Raw genomic sequence first — 15415 nt, 5'->3', positions numbered from 1 at the left:
AGAGTCTACATACGCTCGAGGTGGAGCACGCGGGCTCAAGTCTAGAGATATCTGGCAGATAGTAGAAGTACGTGGTGGTAAGATCAAAGGACCACGCTTTGGTGGAACTTTGGATCTATCTCTCTGTGTATTGTGTCCATAGTTTTGGACGGAAATATACATTCTTTTGGTAGCTTCTATATGTGGCTGGATCATTGTCTATTGTTGATTCTACACATCTATTTGATGCACATAAGTTTAAGAAGTTTGTGATTCCACTCCCCACACACACTATGTGAGCTCCTGGGCTATTCTATCAGTCTTCCGTTGTGCGTACCCTCTATTGGTCCATTTCTAACATGGTATCAGAGCCCAAGTAGGAGGCTCACAAGTGCGGGAGCCCGAAGGTAGGGACCTTGCTGAAGGACGACCCTGATTCAGAGGCTCTTGGGAATCGACTTCCACGACTAGAGTACAATGCCCTTGTGAGAAGGAGGGTGACTCAGGTTTAGTCAGGTGTGTACAGAGTTCTGGTCTACAGAAGGTTGGGTTTGTTCGATTTTACTGTGTGGTTTAGCAGTAGAGATGTTCCATTTGAGAAGCCTCTTCAACCCCCTCTCTCCAAGGGAGGAGTCTTTGTGTACGAGGATTTTGTATTGCTCAGGTCCCATAGGCCGATTTTTGGTCTTTGGAGGACGATAATATATTCTTCTTCTTCTTCTTCTTCTCCCTTCCTCCTCTCCCAGATTTCTTTCTTTCACCATCCCTAACTTTGGAGAGTATGGGAAACTGGGTGGGACAAATTACCCTATCTGGAAGGTGAAGATCCGGAGTCATTTAGTGGCTCGAAAACTGTGGAAATTAACAACGGGAATGGAGGCAAAGCCGGAGGATGTGATGGACAACAATGGGAGGATCCTCATACCAGTCGATGGACAGGAGCTTGAAGCTTGGGAAGATAGAGATGCCCATGCCCTAGCATTGATCATAGGGACTATGGTGGACTCTGCACTTCCTCACATCCAGATGACCGACACATTAATAGAGGTGTGGACTATTCTGAAGGATTTGTACGAGATAGATAACACATGCCGGATCTTGCTTCTTCAGCATCAGCTCTACAACTTGGATATGGATGAAGGAGATTCTGTACATGACCACTTGACAAAGGTCAAGGCGGTGAGGGATCAACTAGCATTGGTTGGTCAGAAGGTGGATTCGTGCTATTTGGCCTTGATGGTACTGAGGAGGCTACCACGGAGTTTCAAAAGCTTTGTTACGACTGTGATAACAGGTCAGAGGACCAAACCTCTGACTTTTGAGGAGTTGGGTCCATTACTGCTTTAGGAAGAAGCTAGGAAGAAGCTCTACAACAATGACAACGATGACAAGGCGTTGCTGGCAAGGGATAACGTTGGCAAAGGAAAGGGCAAGCCTAACGGTGGCAAGCGCAAGAAGGATGACACTGGAGATGATGAGGACACTACCAAACAAGGAGTCATCCGACTCAAATTGAGATGGTGATACAAAAGCCAAAGCTAATGTGGTAATTGAAGAACTGTTCTTGGTGACATCTCCGCGTGTTACTGAGGTAAGATATGCCGACCTAGAAGCCGCAGTGAAGATGTTTGACATTGAGATGTGGGCTGACGGGGAGTTAGAGATCTTTGTGAAGGTGAAGGACAACATGGAGTGCTTGGAATCTTCGAGGTGCACTGTTGGTACTGACACGAGGGGGGATTCCATGGAGTACCCTAGGGTTTCATGTTCAGATGGATGCTGTAATTCAGAAGGGGCCAGTACAGGATTGCACAGGTGGTATGTGCCTCAATGAGGTGCATGGTTTGCTTTCAGAACAAGCACACAGACAATACGACAATCTGGTTTGTACTTGATGTTCTTAATTTCAGCCTTTATAGCATGCCATGGAGAGAATCTGCTCCTCATATGTCTCAAGTAAGGCGAGATTGGAAGGAATGGGCCTTCTTTGAAGGCAAAAGGGGAAGTGTGGGTGCTTCTTCAAATCTCGGACACAGATTGCTGGAAGGTGATGGACAAGGTGTATTGAAGCTAGAAGAGTACTTGCTTGAGAGCTCAGTGAGAGTTTGTGGTCCAGGTTATCTGGAGATATTCTTGGGATTTCATTTCTCGAGATGGTTCTTTTATTGCGGACCTTGCCAAGGAAGGACGGGTTGAAACAGACCCTCAGAGCATGGTGCCTGGAAGACTCCAGGTTGTTCACTCATTATGAGGGGGACAACTGGAAGATCATGGTGCTTGGGTTGCTCAAGTTTGAAGGTGGGAAGGTGGCTGAAGGTGGTGGTGCCAGGAGGTGTTACCAGAGATGGACCTGTGTACCAGGATGGTGTGCGGAAGCGGAACTGCAAGTGGACCTGGTGGAGCAGGAGCCATTGGATGAAAAGCTAGGAAAAGATTTCGACATTGAAATGTTCCAGAGGACTACGACCAGGGAGTTACTGGAGCATTGCCATCAACGTGTTGGCATTGGGCCTAGATGTGTCGGTGAGAGGGGGTGTTGGAAAGGTCACCTCCCCATCTGTAAGCCCCTATATGAGGAGAAAGTGGGGGGGGGGTGGACCTAGGTTCAGAGATAAGGCCACAAGGGCAGCGCTATGGCTGCCATGGGGGCAGAGATCAGAGAAAGAAAAGGAAAATACGTGGAGGAGCCATGGTGGCTGCAATAAATGGAGTCTGTGGACAGAGAAATGGCGATGGATAGGATAATCAGCCTAGATCTGGCCTGTCAGAGGCAGATTTAGGGCAGCATCAGATAGTGGGGATACCAGAGTTCATAGGCGCCTTGATGGCAAGCTGACTAGCATGGGCTGTGGGCAGGCTGATAGGCAAGCAGAGGGAGCCAGCAGGCTTGGTGGGCCAGTATTGGGGCTGGTAGGGCTGGTCAAAGCCAGCCTACCAAGCCTAGAAGATGGCAGGGCCAAGGGGGGACTGGACCCCAAATAATATGGAGGGCTTTATGCCCTGGAACAAAGGTCTTGAAGGGCAAGTGAAAGCCCATAGGGCCCTGGTTGGGCTGGTAGGGGCAGCCAACCAGGTCGCTTTTTGGGGCAGACAAAGTCGGCCATTTAGGCCTGGAAGAGTAGGCCATTTCAGAGGGCTCTTGGAGCCTATAAAAGGAGAGGCCATGGGCCTCATTTTGTATCCAACAACTCAGCAAAATAGGAGCAGACAGAGCAGCCAGAAGACACTTTATTGGTCCTCATCCTGAAGGTGAAGAAGAGTAGAAGGTGTGCTGCAGACTGAGCTCTCAAGGGCTGAACCTTGGCTGTCTCTCAGGGCAGCAAGGTGTTGTGATCTGGATGGAGAGTCTACATATGCTCGAGGTGGAGCACGTGGGCTCAAGTCCAGAGATATCATCCGGCAGATAGTAGAAGTACGTGGTGGTAAGATCAAAGGACCACGCTTTGGTGGAACTTTGGATCTATCTCTCTTTGTATTGTGTCCATAGTTTTGGATGGAAATATATATTCTTTTGGTAGCTTCTATATGTGGCTGGATCATTGTCTATTGATGAGTCTGCACATCTATTTGATGCACATAAGTTTAAGAAGTTTGTGATTCCAGTCCCCACACACACTATGTGAGCTCCTGGGCTATTCTATCAGTCTTCCGTTGTACCCTTTGTTGGTCCATTTCTAACACCCAGTGTCCCCATGAAGGTCTTGAGCTCATCTATGCAGAGGACAAATAAGGTTGGTGATAACGGGCAACCTTGTTTGATCCCAATGGTATTCATAATCTCCTTTGTCCACCCGGCACCTGTCCAAACTCAGCCTGAGACTCTCTCATAGAGCGCCATAACAGCCCATGTGATCCCTTGGTCATAACCCAGCTTTTGCAAATGCCTAATGAGGCGGGCCCGTGGGACCGTGTTAAAGGCTTTGTGGAAATTCACAAGCAACAGTACACCCTCTGCTTCCGTGCCCTAGCCTCCTCTATAACACTATGAGTGTGAGTATGTGATCCATGGTCCCATGGTCACGCCGAAATCCTGCCTGCCCCTATGCCCTGAGTTCCTGTATCTTTCAAATGAGCTGACCCGTGTGTCAAGTATTGATGCATAGATCTTCAACATGATATGCCCAATCATAATGGTCCTGTAGTTTTCTAGGCGCATGGGATCCCTTGCCTTGTGATTAGGTGTGATAGTGTTAAAGATCCATGTGTGTGGAAAGCCAAGGCAAACTACTTCATTGAATATCTTTGCTAAGATTAGGGCTAGGATGTCAATCTCGTATGCAATAAACGCAGCGCAAAGTTCCTCATGATCTTTCACTCGGCCATTGTGGAACTTCAGTGCCGCATCCTTGACACCACCTCTGGTGAACAGAGTGCAAGTCGTGGGACAGGGTGAGTGTGAGAGATCGGGGGCGGGCTTGTGGGAAACATCATACAAGCTGCGTGCATATGTGTGCCAGACTTGAGTGTTAGTGAGGGGTGAGGGTGATTTTCGCTCAAGTAACTTTCACCAAAAATGCTTGGAGTTGTTGCTGAACAGGGTGTTTAGTAGCTCCTCCTCATTTTGATGGACAAATGCATGTTTCTTTCGGCGTACTAGATGACGGTACTTGCGTATCGTGTCAGGTTCGCTCAAAAGGCTATGTTTGGCCTCGAGTCGGAGCTATCGGGGAAGATCCTTACACTCTGCATTGTACCAACTATTGCACGGCACAAAACCAAGAGGTGGAGGTCTAGTGAAGTGGTTTACGAGAAAGCGTGTAGGAAAGCCTCTTGAAGTGAGCGGCTAATCAGGTAGCATGGTCCTGGAATAGGGGTATGTGATCAATGTATATAGCTGTGCGGAGTATGCTAGTGACAGGTCATGATCGAAGTGTATGTCGTGATAAGTGGTGTGTGTGATCGGTACAGTGGGTGGTACCGTGAGACGGGGGTGGAGATGTTGAAGAAGAGATAGGTGTGATCTGCCTTTGGGGGGCGGGGGGGTGAGACAGTGAAATCCATAATGTGTGATGTGAAGGCATGGGATCCCATGATATAGTCAACTAAGCTAGAGCCCGTCATGTGGAAAACAAGTGAAGCTACGTGAGGAGGGCCGTAGCTCAAGACCATTAGAGATGACAAAATGGTGCATTCTACCCATATCCAAAAGTGCATGTCCATATGATGTGATTGGTCCTTGTGTGTCAGTAGATATCCGTGTCATACCTCCCTCATCAATTCAATGTCGGGCAGCAGTATGGAATCGTCTCAAAAGTCCGAAAGTGGTACCTGACGTGTGCTCGTTCTCACGTTGAAGTCCCCAACAAGGACTTCCCTACGACTCCAAAGATCTAGGATGTCTGGATAGAGAGGTGCGTATGGCGACGTCTCGCCCTCCTTGTGTGTGTCCCTAGCAATATGGGATGTCTCAGGTGGGAAGTAGCACATTGCTACAAGGAGGTCGCGACTATCTGTGCGTCGAATCCGGATCCACAGTAATCTGGAATATAAGTCTCTCGTCTGGATTGAGATGGTCCCAATGAGAGATGATCTGTAGACTACTGCCACTCTTGCGGATCCTTGTACTCTGCCTATCTTCCTCGTCTTGTCTTTGAAGGCTAACTCCCATGTGTACCCACTGACGATCGGCAGCAATGGGCGCTCAGGGCTCTGATGTGTCTCACCCTCTTCTCGTGCCACTCTCGCGAAGTGAGATGTGTCTGGCGGGAAGTAGCATATTGCTATGAAAAGGTCACGGGTGTCTGTGCGTCGGATCCGGATCCACATGAATCGGGAGTGCGCGTCCTTCCTCACAATGGAGATGGCTCCAGGGAGGGAAGACCTGTACAATACTGCGACCCCGCTTGATCCTCGGACTCCTCCTGTATCCCTCGTCTCATCCCTGAAGGCTGACTCCCATGTGTAGCCACTGACTATCGGTAGTGGACGCTTTGGGCTGTGGTGTGTCTCCGTGTAAAAGACTATGTCTCGTCCTGTATAAGACTCTGAGAAGTTCCCTGACCATAAGGTACCATTACAGTTCCAAATGGTGCAGTCTAGGGTCTCGGAAACCTGAGTCTCATAGGCCTCGTCCCCCTAGGGGGTACAGGTGGGAGCCCGACGGGTGCGGGTCAACAACCTACCATCTTGGACCACGGCCCATTTCCCCTCCTTGCGGGCAACATCCCGCTGCCAGTCTCGGTAGTCTCTCATGAGGTAGGTCCCAGACTCTATGGAGGAATGTCACTGTCTGAAAGGTGGCATCGACCTAGAGAGGGGTCATAACAAACTCTGCCTGTACTATCTGATGAGGGACTGAGGGCTTACTACGAATCATTCTAGATCCCATCATTACCTGTAGCCGCTCAAATCTCCTCCACTCTGCTCTTGAAATGTCACACCCCCAGAAAGGTGTTGCATACATGGCGGTTGGCCTCACTAGAGTGTCGAAAAGCCAGCACTTCGTCGGTGGGTCCTGGAAGTGTGCCTGAAAACACTGTCACTCTAGTCCTGCCAAAGCACCGTGTCCTCGTGTGAGTCGTGCTCGAGCTACATGGATCATCGTGAAAACTAGCCTGTGAAAGCTGTACCCAAGTATATGTATGTTTGCACAATCTCTACTGGCTGACCATGGTATGTGAAGCTATGTGATGGAGCACTAGGTATGAGGTGTTGAAGATCATGACCTTGGTCTTCCCAAGGTTAATAGTCAGGTCTCTCTCTGTGCAGAACACCTCGAGAGCCTCCAGATGTCTCTGTAACCCCTTTGCCGAAGATGACAAAAGGACTATGTCATCCGCGTATAATAGTATCGGAACCAACAAATCCACCAGCGGTGATCCCTTGCCTCCCAGGCGGTTTATGAAGGATGTGATCTCATCAATGTAGAGCCCGAAGAGAGTCGGTGAGAGGGGGCATCCCTGCTTCACCCCAATCGTGCTCTCCACCCAGTCTGATAGGCCTCCTGGGGCACGAACTCGTCCCCTAACGGACTCATATAGGCTCATCACTCCCCAAATGAGAACCTCTGGAATCCGCATCTCGTGGAGTCTCCTAATCATGTGGGATCGTGGGACAATATCGAAAGCCTTCCGAAAGTCTACAAAGCAAGCATAGACTTTCTTACGCCTCGACCTTGCCTCCTCAATGATAGCCCTCAGTGTGAAGATGTGGTCTAGGGTGGAATGCTGTCTCTGAAATCGTCCCTGTCCTAGAGCGCGCTGCCCATGCACCTCTATGTAATTGCTGATCTCTCTCTCTAGTATCGATCCATAGATCTTGGCCAGAGTATGGCCAATCATGAGAGTGCGGTAGTTCCCAGTTTCCATGGGTCACTTGCCTTGTGTATTGGGACGATGGTGGTAGTGCTCCAAGAGGGTGGGAAGCCGTGGCATGTGGCATGGTTGAACATCTACGCTAGGATTGGGGCCAAAACCTCATGCTTGTGGGCGAAATGCTCCGTCCGTAGTCCCTCATGATCCTGTGCTCTCTGGTTTTGGAGCCGACGGAGTGCAGCCCATACATTCTGTGCAGTGAACAAGTGACAGGTGGCTGGTCTAGGCATAGTGGACATATCTGGTGGTGCCTGCGTCGGGACATCATAGAGAGATCATGCATACGTGTGCCAAACACCCGGGTCCATGATGGGAATGGGTGGCTTCCCCTCCAATAAGAGCCCCCATCTGATGGTAGGGTCCCCTCCTCTGAAAGAGCTAATCACCTTGTCCATCCTTTGAGTGAGAAAAGCCCGCCGCTTGCCGCGTGTTAGCCGTCATGAAATCCTCTGTGCCTCAAGTGGTGTCAAATGGCCCGGGGCTTGCTCGTGTGTGAGGTGAGCTCTCATGTCTTTGCACTCGTCATCATACCAGGGGTTTTGGGGCATCTTTCCCACTGAAACGCTTCCAGATCGAGTCGTAGGAAAAGATCTGATGGTTGCATCCATGACCATTGTGGCGAGGGTGTCTGATGCATGGGTGAGGTCTACCTCGTCACCAAGTAGTACACCTGGGAGCTCCTATGCCAAATGACTCACGTAGACGGGGTCAAGGGTCTGATCAAAGTGGACATGTACACAAGTGGGCGTGGAGGGGGCTCTCCATGTGACTGGTGTAGTGATGGAGACATAGAAGGCTAGGTATGAGTGGTCGGCACCAAGGGGGGGGGAGGCACCATGAAGTCGTGTACCCGTGAGGTGAAGGCTAAGGGACCAAGTAAGTAATCCACTGTACTTGTACCTCCGCCATGCAGGAAACAAGTGAGCCCACCAGATAATGGCCATCTTTGTAAGCCATTATATATGATCAAGTCATGAACAGCCCCCAGCTCAAGTAGATGTCGACCGTATCCCTTCACGTGTGGTGCATCCACTGAGTGCTGCACTATCCCAAGCTTTGTAGCGTCTAGCTCTGGTACTATGAGAGAATCTGATGTAGAGTCAAGTAGGTCCACCTGCCTGTCACCTGTGTGTGCATTGAAGTCACCAAGGAGGGTGTCTCCTAGCCTGGAGAACTCAATGAGATCATCATGTATCGACTCATATGGGCTGTGTCCCTCTGTAGTGACTGAGTGTGCATAGGATGATGTATCTGGAGGGAAGTAACACACTGCAATGTATATTGGTCGGGCGTCAGGTAGCTGAACACGGACCCACATGTCGTGCGTGTTCCTCTCTCCGAACCACTGAAATGAGGGGTCTCATGTGTGATCTGAAGAGGATGGCCACTCCTCCGGAACCACACACTCCATTGTCTCCCCTCATTTCCTTCCGATGGACTGACTCCCATGTATGAGAGAGAGAGAGAGAGAGAGGGAGAGATGATTAACCTCTACAAAGACCAAAGGGTCTATGAGACTGAAAAGAAGCCAGATACAATGAAACCTAATGGTGGAGGCCACTAAAATGGGCACCCCTACGCAAGGCTGATGCCTGTGACAAGAAATAAAAGTAGTACATTGCGCTATCACTGCTAGAGAGACCCACTATGGGGGAAGCAAACACCAAGGAGAATCCTCTTCTGAGTAGGTCACCTGGCCCTTATTGGGTGGACCTGTGTATGCTATCTATGGGACCAACACGATAGAATGTCTGAGGAGAGACAAGAGGAGTTCGTCTGACAGTGGCATAGGATCTGGCAAGGGCTGGTATCAAGAGAGAAAATAAGTGATAGAACTTGGCCTGTCTGGGTCCATCCCTCTTCCTCTGTAATCTCCGTGATGTGGCCCGCTGTTTGGCAAGTGCCATCTTCAGTCCATTGGTCTCTCTCCCTATGTTGATGAGAGAATATGTCTGCGGCCCTGTTGTGAGTGTTCAGTCAGGACTGGGTCTGGCGAGTCGTGTCCTCTGGCTCTCTCCTGCGTCTAATCCCTTGCTGTCCCTGGCTCCGGTCACCGAAGACAAAATCCACAATCGTGCTCGGACTGGGCTCGGCGATTCCCCCTGGTGCTCTCCTTTGTGCTTGTAGGAGTTGATCTCTGTGTCTTTGGGCCTCAAGAAGGAAAACAGCCACCTGCCACCACTGATCTGGATGTGCTAGTGGGCCGAAATCGGTACTGGAAAGGCAGTGGTGCCGTCCACATATCTCATAGTATACAAGGCATCTGAAAGTATATTGATCCTTTGTCTTGGTCTACTGCATGTCACATAAAGTGCAGATCCGTCTCTCGCGTGGCAAGCCCTTTGCTCGTCTTGTCTCAACCCATATCCTGTGTGTAGATACTCGAAACTGACCCATCAAGATCTTCAATGCATGTGGGAGTAGCCTAGTGGTTCGATGAACCCCTTCTTTGAGCTCGGGGGTGGCTGGGAGGTGAGTCACATGCTAATTAGCCTTCTGTTTGGCTGATTGTGGTTGGACAGTATTAGGGTTAGATCCTGGATTGGTTTCAACATAAAGGGCTGCATAGTGCGCAAGAGATAATGCTGAGGGAAGATTGATAAAATGAAGGCCATATGCCCAGGCAAGGTAAGATTTTTTGTCGGGTGGATGGAAATCTGTCATAGGTTTTGAAAATTATGAGACCGAAGGTTAAAAATGTCCAGTGATGTGATTGGATGAAAGAAAGAAAGAAAGTGTACTAAAAGTATTCGGAAGATAATCAAGGGTCTATGAGACTAAGAGAAAATGATACAATGAACTGATGGGTGGAGCCACTAAATGGGCATCAACACTCGGGACAAATACAAAATCCATAACCAAAATCCATAATCCATGATCCATAACCCTGCCATAATGGCGCTGGTACATAGAAGGGAAAAAATCTATGAATGGAAGCCAATGAGAGTGCCAGCTCTAGGAGGGGGGTGTCAACGTGCAAGGCTGCAAAAACCTTGTGATAGGGTGCTGGTGACTGTCGGCATGCACGGCTCGCTGAAGTCTCTTGGCTGTAGCCCTGCAGGCGGAAAACAAGTGCCACAGTCACTCTTGTGGGTCATGCATTGGGTCTATTTAGCATGGAAGCAAGGTCCCCTAGCGTGATCTGTTCCTTAGTGCGCCGGCGAGTCTGACATGTCTCTAACTATAGCTCGGCTCCCCGTGACGGTTGTCTCCGTGAGTCCTGCTGGTCTGTGCTCTGACGGGAAAAACTTGGTGATCATGCTTTGGGTGGAGTCTAGATGTGTCATGATTTCGCCTTCCTCTCCCTGTGTTGTACGGCCTCATGAATGAAGGCTGCTAAGCATCTCTGGTCTGGATAAGATAGGAAACTGGGTAGGGAGCCAAAGCCATTTCTGAAAAGGCAGCGGTAGCACGTAAGTCAAGTAGGATTCTTTCAACAAAGCTTGAATGCTGTAGTGCATGAGCTAGGTAAAGAATGGAGTGTTGCCCTTCATGGAGTTTGAGAACTTGTTTTGTCTTTTCTCTTTTCCTTTTTGGAAGGGGGGAGAAGGAGGGGGTGGACAAGCAACTTGAATGACTAACGATGAAACTGGATTTTTATTTATGACAATGTTATTTTTGTAGGGAGCCTTAGGTTTATTCTTTTGGTGGGTGGACAAGGCATATGGTATTGACAACCGGATTCAATTTTATGAAGGCAGATACACATGCTTGCTTACAACATGGACTGAATCAGATGAGAAATGGCAGTTTGTTCAATTAATTGAGCTGATTAAGGGTGTCATTATTCAACTAGCATCCTCAAGACAAATGAGCTTCATAGTGGTAAGTATGAGGCTGTTAAATATTTTGTGTGTTCACTTAAGTGATGAAGCTTCACGCTAGAAGTGCATGAAAAGATGCTAATATCTTCAGTCTGTAGCTAAGGCATGGAATGCACATTCTCACGGATGCACACATTGCCACCATACTTTGGGTCTTGATGGAAGCTTCATGCTGGTAAGTGCTTGAAGACTGCTAATATCCTCATGTCAGCATTTGTGTAGCCAAGGCATGCATGCTTTCACACATGCACACATGCATATTCCAAAATATTCAGGTGACTGTAGGTGCTCTGCATGGGACACACTTTTCTCTTCTGGTTTACCTAAATGGCATCATGGTGCCTTGGTGACAGCTGATACTCTTTCATGCCAGGTTGCTGGACATCCTTGCTTCAGAGATTGTAAATGTGCCTGTTAAGACTTTAGCAGAGCTTTGTAGCGTTTTTAAAATTTGATTCATGTTGCAAGCAGCCAATATGCAATTTTGAGTTGTCTCGCCTTTAATACTTTGCATTGAATGATAGTTAGAAATATATGGGAGATGATTCATCAACTACACTGAAGGCTGCTCATTTTCAGGATTTTATTATTGCGTGCTTCCAGGTTGCTGAACATCCCTGCTTCAGAGATTGTAATGTGCCTGTTAAAACTTTGGCAGCCCTTCGTAGAGTTTTTTAAATTTGGATTCATGTGGAAAGCAACCAATGTGTGATTTTGAGAGTTCTCGCCTTTTAAACTTTGCTTTGAATGATAGTTAGGAAAGTATGGGAGATGATGCATCACCTACACTGAAGGCTGCCCATTGTTCAGGATTCTGTTATTGAGCGCTCCTGAAGCTGTAGAAGTTATCACAATTGGATAGTGCTTTTATTAGGAAAGGGTTCGGGGGAAGTGAACATCTATAAAGCACTTGAACCATCATAGTAAAAGCTAAGAATCTGTGTGTGTAAATTATGGGATGAGCTGGTGATTGATGAAGATCTAAGCATCTCTGATTAGTTTTTGGAAGGTCAGCATGGTTGGGAGGCTGGTTTTCATTATGACTCTCTTGTATGACCAAAATTCTCATGGAGATGCCATATTAGCTTGTCCATAGTATGCATTATGAAGTAACAGTTATGACCTTCTGGTGACTGGGATGGGGTTAAAAGCTGCATGGTTGGTTTCCATTACATGTGAAGGTGCTGATGATATTGACAGGAACGCCATGTTAGCTAGTCCCTGCTATGCATGATGGATTGATGGTTTTAGACCTTGTGGTGATTAGTATGAGGTTAAAAGCTGCATGTTTGGTTTTGATTTTACATGATGGAGTTGCACATTTCCTGGATTTATCCAGATATATGGTTTTGGGGGCAAGACTGATGGAAATTCACAGTCCGGCCCCAGAAACTGTGTCCTACAGAGAAGCTACGTTACATGCCACTTTTAAGAGCTTGAGTGCAATGCTCAAAGACATTCTCAGAAATTTTCTATGGATCGATTCAGCCATCAAGTTTGTAACTGAGACATGTGGACTTGCTACTATAGAGTGCGGAAGGGATGGCATGTTGAGGATACAAAGAGGGGCCAGATTTGATTACTTGCTGTACATCATGAAAAGCCAGATTGGCTTCTCTCACTCTGAGGGAACATTGATTTATGGATGAACATTACCCCCATGCTGGGGCCGGCTGCAATATAAACATGTTTGTATGTCACAACCCTGTAATACAAGGGAGGAAGATATTTTGCAGTATGCCTTGGTGGTAAAGTTTTTTATAGAAAAAGGTGTAATTTTCATGTGGTTTTTGAGTCTGAAAAAAGCGGATGTGGCTATTGCTTTCTGGCATTTCAGTACTATCTGGTCTATTGCAGACAACTTTGCAGAAGCCATTAGATGGTACATCAAAGCCCATAGGAGTTTCGGTACATTTTGTGGGAAGTATATTGGTGTCTTGGAGGACTAATGGCTAGATTCTTTTACGGTAGTCCCTTCCCTTATTTAGGGTGTGCGATACTTGCTAAATACTATTCTCAATTATGGTGTACCTTAAATCTTGGATGAGTATTAATGGCCCATTTGTGGCTGTACAGATACTTCTAATGGACAAGGTAGGGTAGCTTTGTGCTATATCTTGATTGTGTGGCGACTTGAGTCTCCTCTCTTCTGCTCAGGCAAAGTGAGTTATCGGTTATGATTTGTGTCTCTTGTAGTCCTGGTGCGTGAGGCAAGCATCAACAAGGTAGAAATACAACCAACAAAGAGAACTCTCTTCATGAGAGAGATGGACACGGGATCTTTGCTAGGGTGGCAGAAGAGGTCCAGCACTACCATTGAGGAGGTATATTAAACTTGGGAACATAGGCATGGACGTTCAAGCACTTGGGTGCTGTGAATGTCAGGTGTGGTAGAGGAGCTGAAGGGCCGCTCAAATGATATGTGGGTGGTAATGAGAAAGTGTGCAGGCTTCACCGGTGTCCATTGGCAGAGGGTTGACAGCAAGCCTAAGGAGTGTACTGTCGAGCAGAAGGCGTGAGAATTTGCAAGGATCTGATCTTTACATGAGGTCATCGATGATGCATGCAATGTCACCAATTGGACATGTGCGCTGTCATATAGTGGCGTCGAGTCATCTTTAAATGTGTCATGGTATATCAGCACAATATGTGGACAATGTCATGTCATCAATCCTCTCAGCCATGTCAAGTGTGAAGTTGTCGATTGTCAAGTTGTCATATATGCCATGCCATTAGATGGCGACATGGACCTGTGGCAAAAGGCAAATGAGTTTCTTTTTGGGAAATTGAAAAAGCAACGTTTATATCACTTCTTAAACCAAAATTAAAGATTAAAAATTCCCATTCTTTCATCTCATTTGAAGGGAAAATTGGACTTTGGACTAGTTTGGAGTGCACTTTCACAACGATCTCACATCAGTCTTCATTTCATAAAGCCCACAATTTCATGAGGTCTAAGCAAAGTGGTCATGAAGGCATTTTGAAGACCAAAAGCGAGGGCTTTTGAGTGGATTTGAACTTGCTTGAAGACTGTTTGAAGCCAAATAGAAAAGATATGCTGGGCACTGATTGGCTATGGTTCTTGCAAAGTCAAAGAAAAATTTGAGGGCAGATTGGAGTCTCAAATTAATGTAGTATCTGTTGTATTAACTTCTATCGGCAACAAGGCAAGGGACCTACCTTGGGTCAAATGCAAACATGAGTGATAGTGTACATCAGAGTGTTGGAAAGGTCACCTCCCCATCTATAATATAAGCCCCCAAATGAGGAGAGCGTCGGGGAGGGGGACATAGGGCATTTGCCCAGAGAAAGACAAAGAAAAGGATCATGTACCTGAAGGCATCAAAGTGGCAGCATCAGATGTCACCTTTGTGAAAGGGAGATGGCGGGGCCAGCAAGCCTTGGCTCTGCCCTGGCAAGTGGTTTCTGGTGAGCAGCAAGATGGCGGGGTATCCCGGGGTTTAGGCACCTACATGGCGAGCTGTTTGGCAAGGCTTGTGGGCAGGCACATGGCCTGCAACATGCCTTAGAAATGGCGCAGGAATATGGTGGGACAGATCCACAGATGGGTCGGCCATCAGATAGGCTGGTTGGGGCTGGTTGAGCCAGCCAACGAGGCCTTGGTTAGGCTGGACAAAAGGGCTGGATCCTGCATGTTAGAATGGGCCAGTTGCACCTGGTTTTATAGCCCACAGGTCGGTGGGGAGGCAAGGATCAGGTCGGCCAAATAGGCTTGCAAGACAGCCTCAAAAGGAGAGCTCCCCACAGTTGGTTCTTGGGGGGCAGGAAAGTTGTCCAGGAGGCCCTTCAAGTCAGTCAGTTTAGAGCCCCCTTGGGGCATATAAAAGGAGCTCCTTGGGGGGGCATTCAAGCCAGCAGCAGGGTCTGCACATCTATGTGAAGCACATTAAGTTAAGAAGTTTGTGATTATAAACCCCCCCCCCCCCCCCCCCCCACCCCCCCCAACCACACACTTTTTTTTTGTGAGAAGAAATATTTTATTGCTATGAGATAATTACATTCATAGTTACTCCAAAAGCGGAGTAACTACTAGTCAACTGAAAATTTCAGTATAAGCCATATATACATCATGATCAATCAAATGAGTCTGAAAGCAATCATAGATCGTTTGAAAAAAATGAAAGATGGAAAAGTAGGATCACCAAAGACTATGTTTTCTGTCCATCCATAGAGTCCAAAGTGCCCAGTAGCGCACCCAAACAAAAAATAAATCAAAACCCTGTCTAGCGGGATGAAAACCAAATAACTAGAAAAACGTGCCAAAAGTAACAGTGGAAA

General features: G+C 47.6%; 1 protein-coding gene across 4 annotated transcripts in view; it reads left to right on the top strand.

Moving 5' to 3' along the window:
- The window catches only part of LOC147902168 (uncharacterized), a 132189-nt gene that overhangs the window by 34930 nt on the left and 81844 nt on the right, over positions 1 to 15415 (top strand). For all 4 annotated transcript variants that reach the window (XM_087374905.1, XM_087374904.1, XM_087374903.1 and 1 more), the window contains one exon: positions 10917 to 11117. In XM_087374905.1, the coding sequence (XP_087231031.1) occupies positions 10917 to 11117 (201 nt within the window). The remainder of the gene's footprint in view (positions 1 to 10916; positions 11118 to 15415) is intronic.

The sequence above is a fragment of the Dipteris shenzhenensis genome, chromosome 5, assembly GCF_047967505.1.
Source record: "Dipteris shenzhenensis isolate YYH24624 ecotype China chromosome 5, Dip_SZ_1.0, whole genome shotgun sequence".
In the NCBI taxonomy this organism is placed as follows: Eukaryota; Viridiplantae; Streptophyta; class Polypodiopsida; order Gleicheniales; family Dipteridaceae; genus Dipteris; species Dipteris shenzhenensis.
The sequence above is the reverse complement of the archived record's forward strand: the minus strand, read 5'-3'. Positions and strand labels throughout refer to the sequence as shown.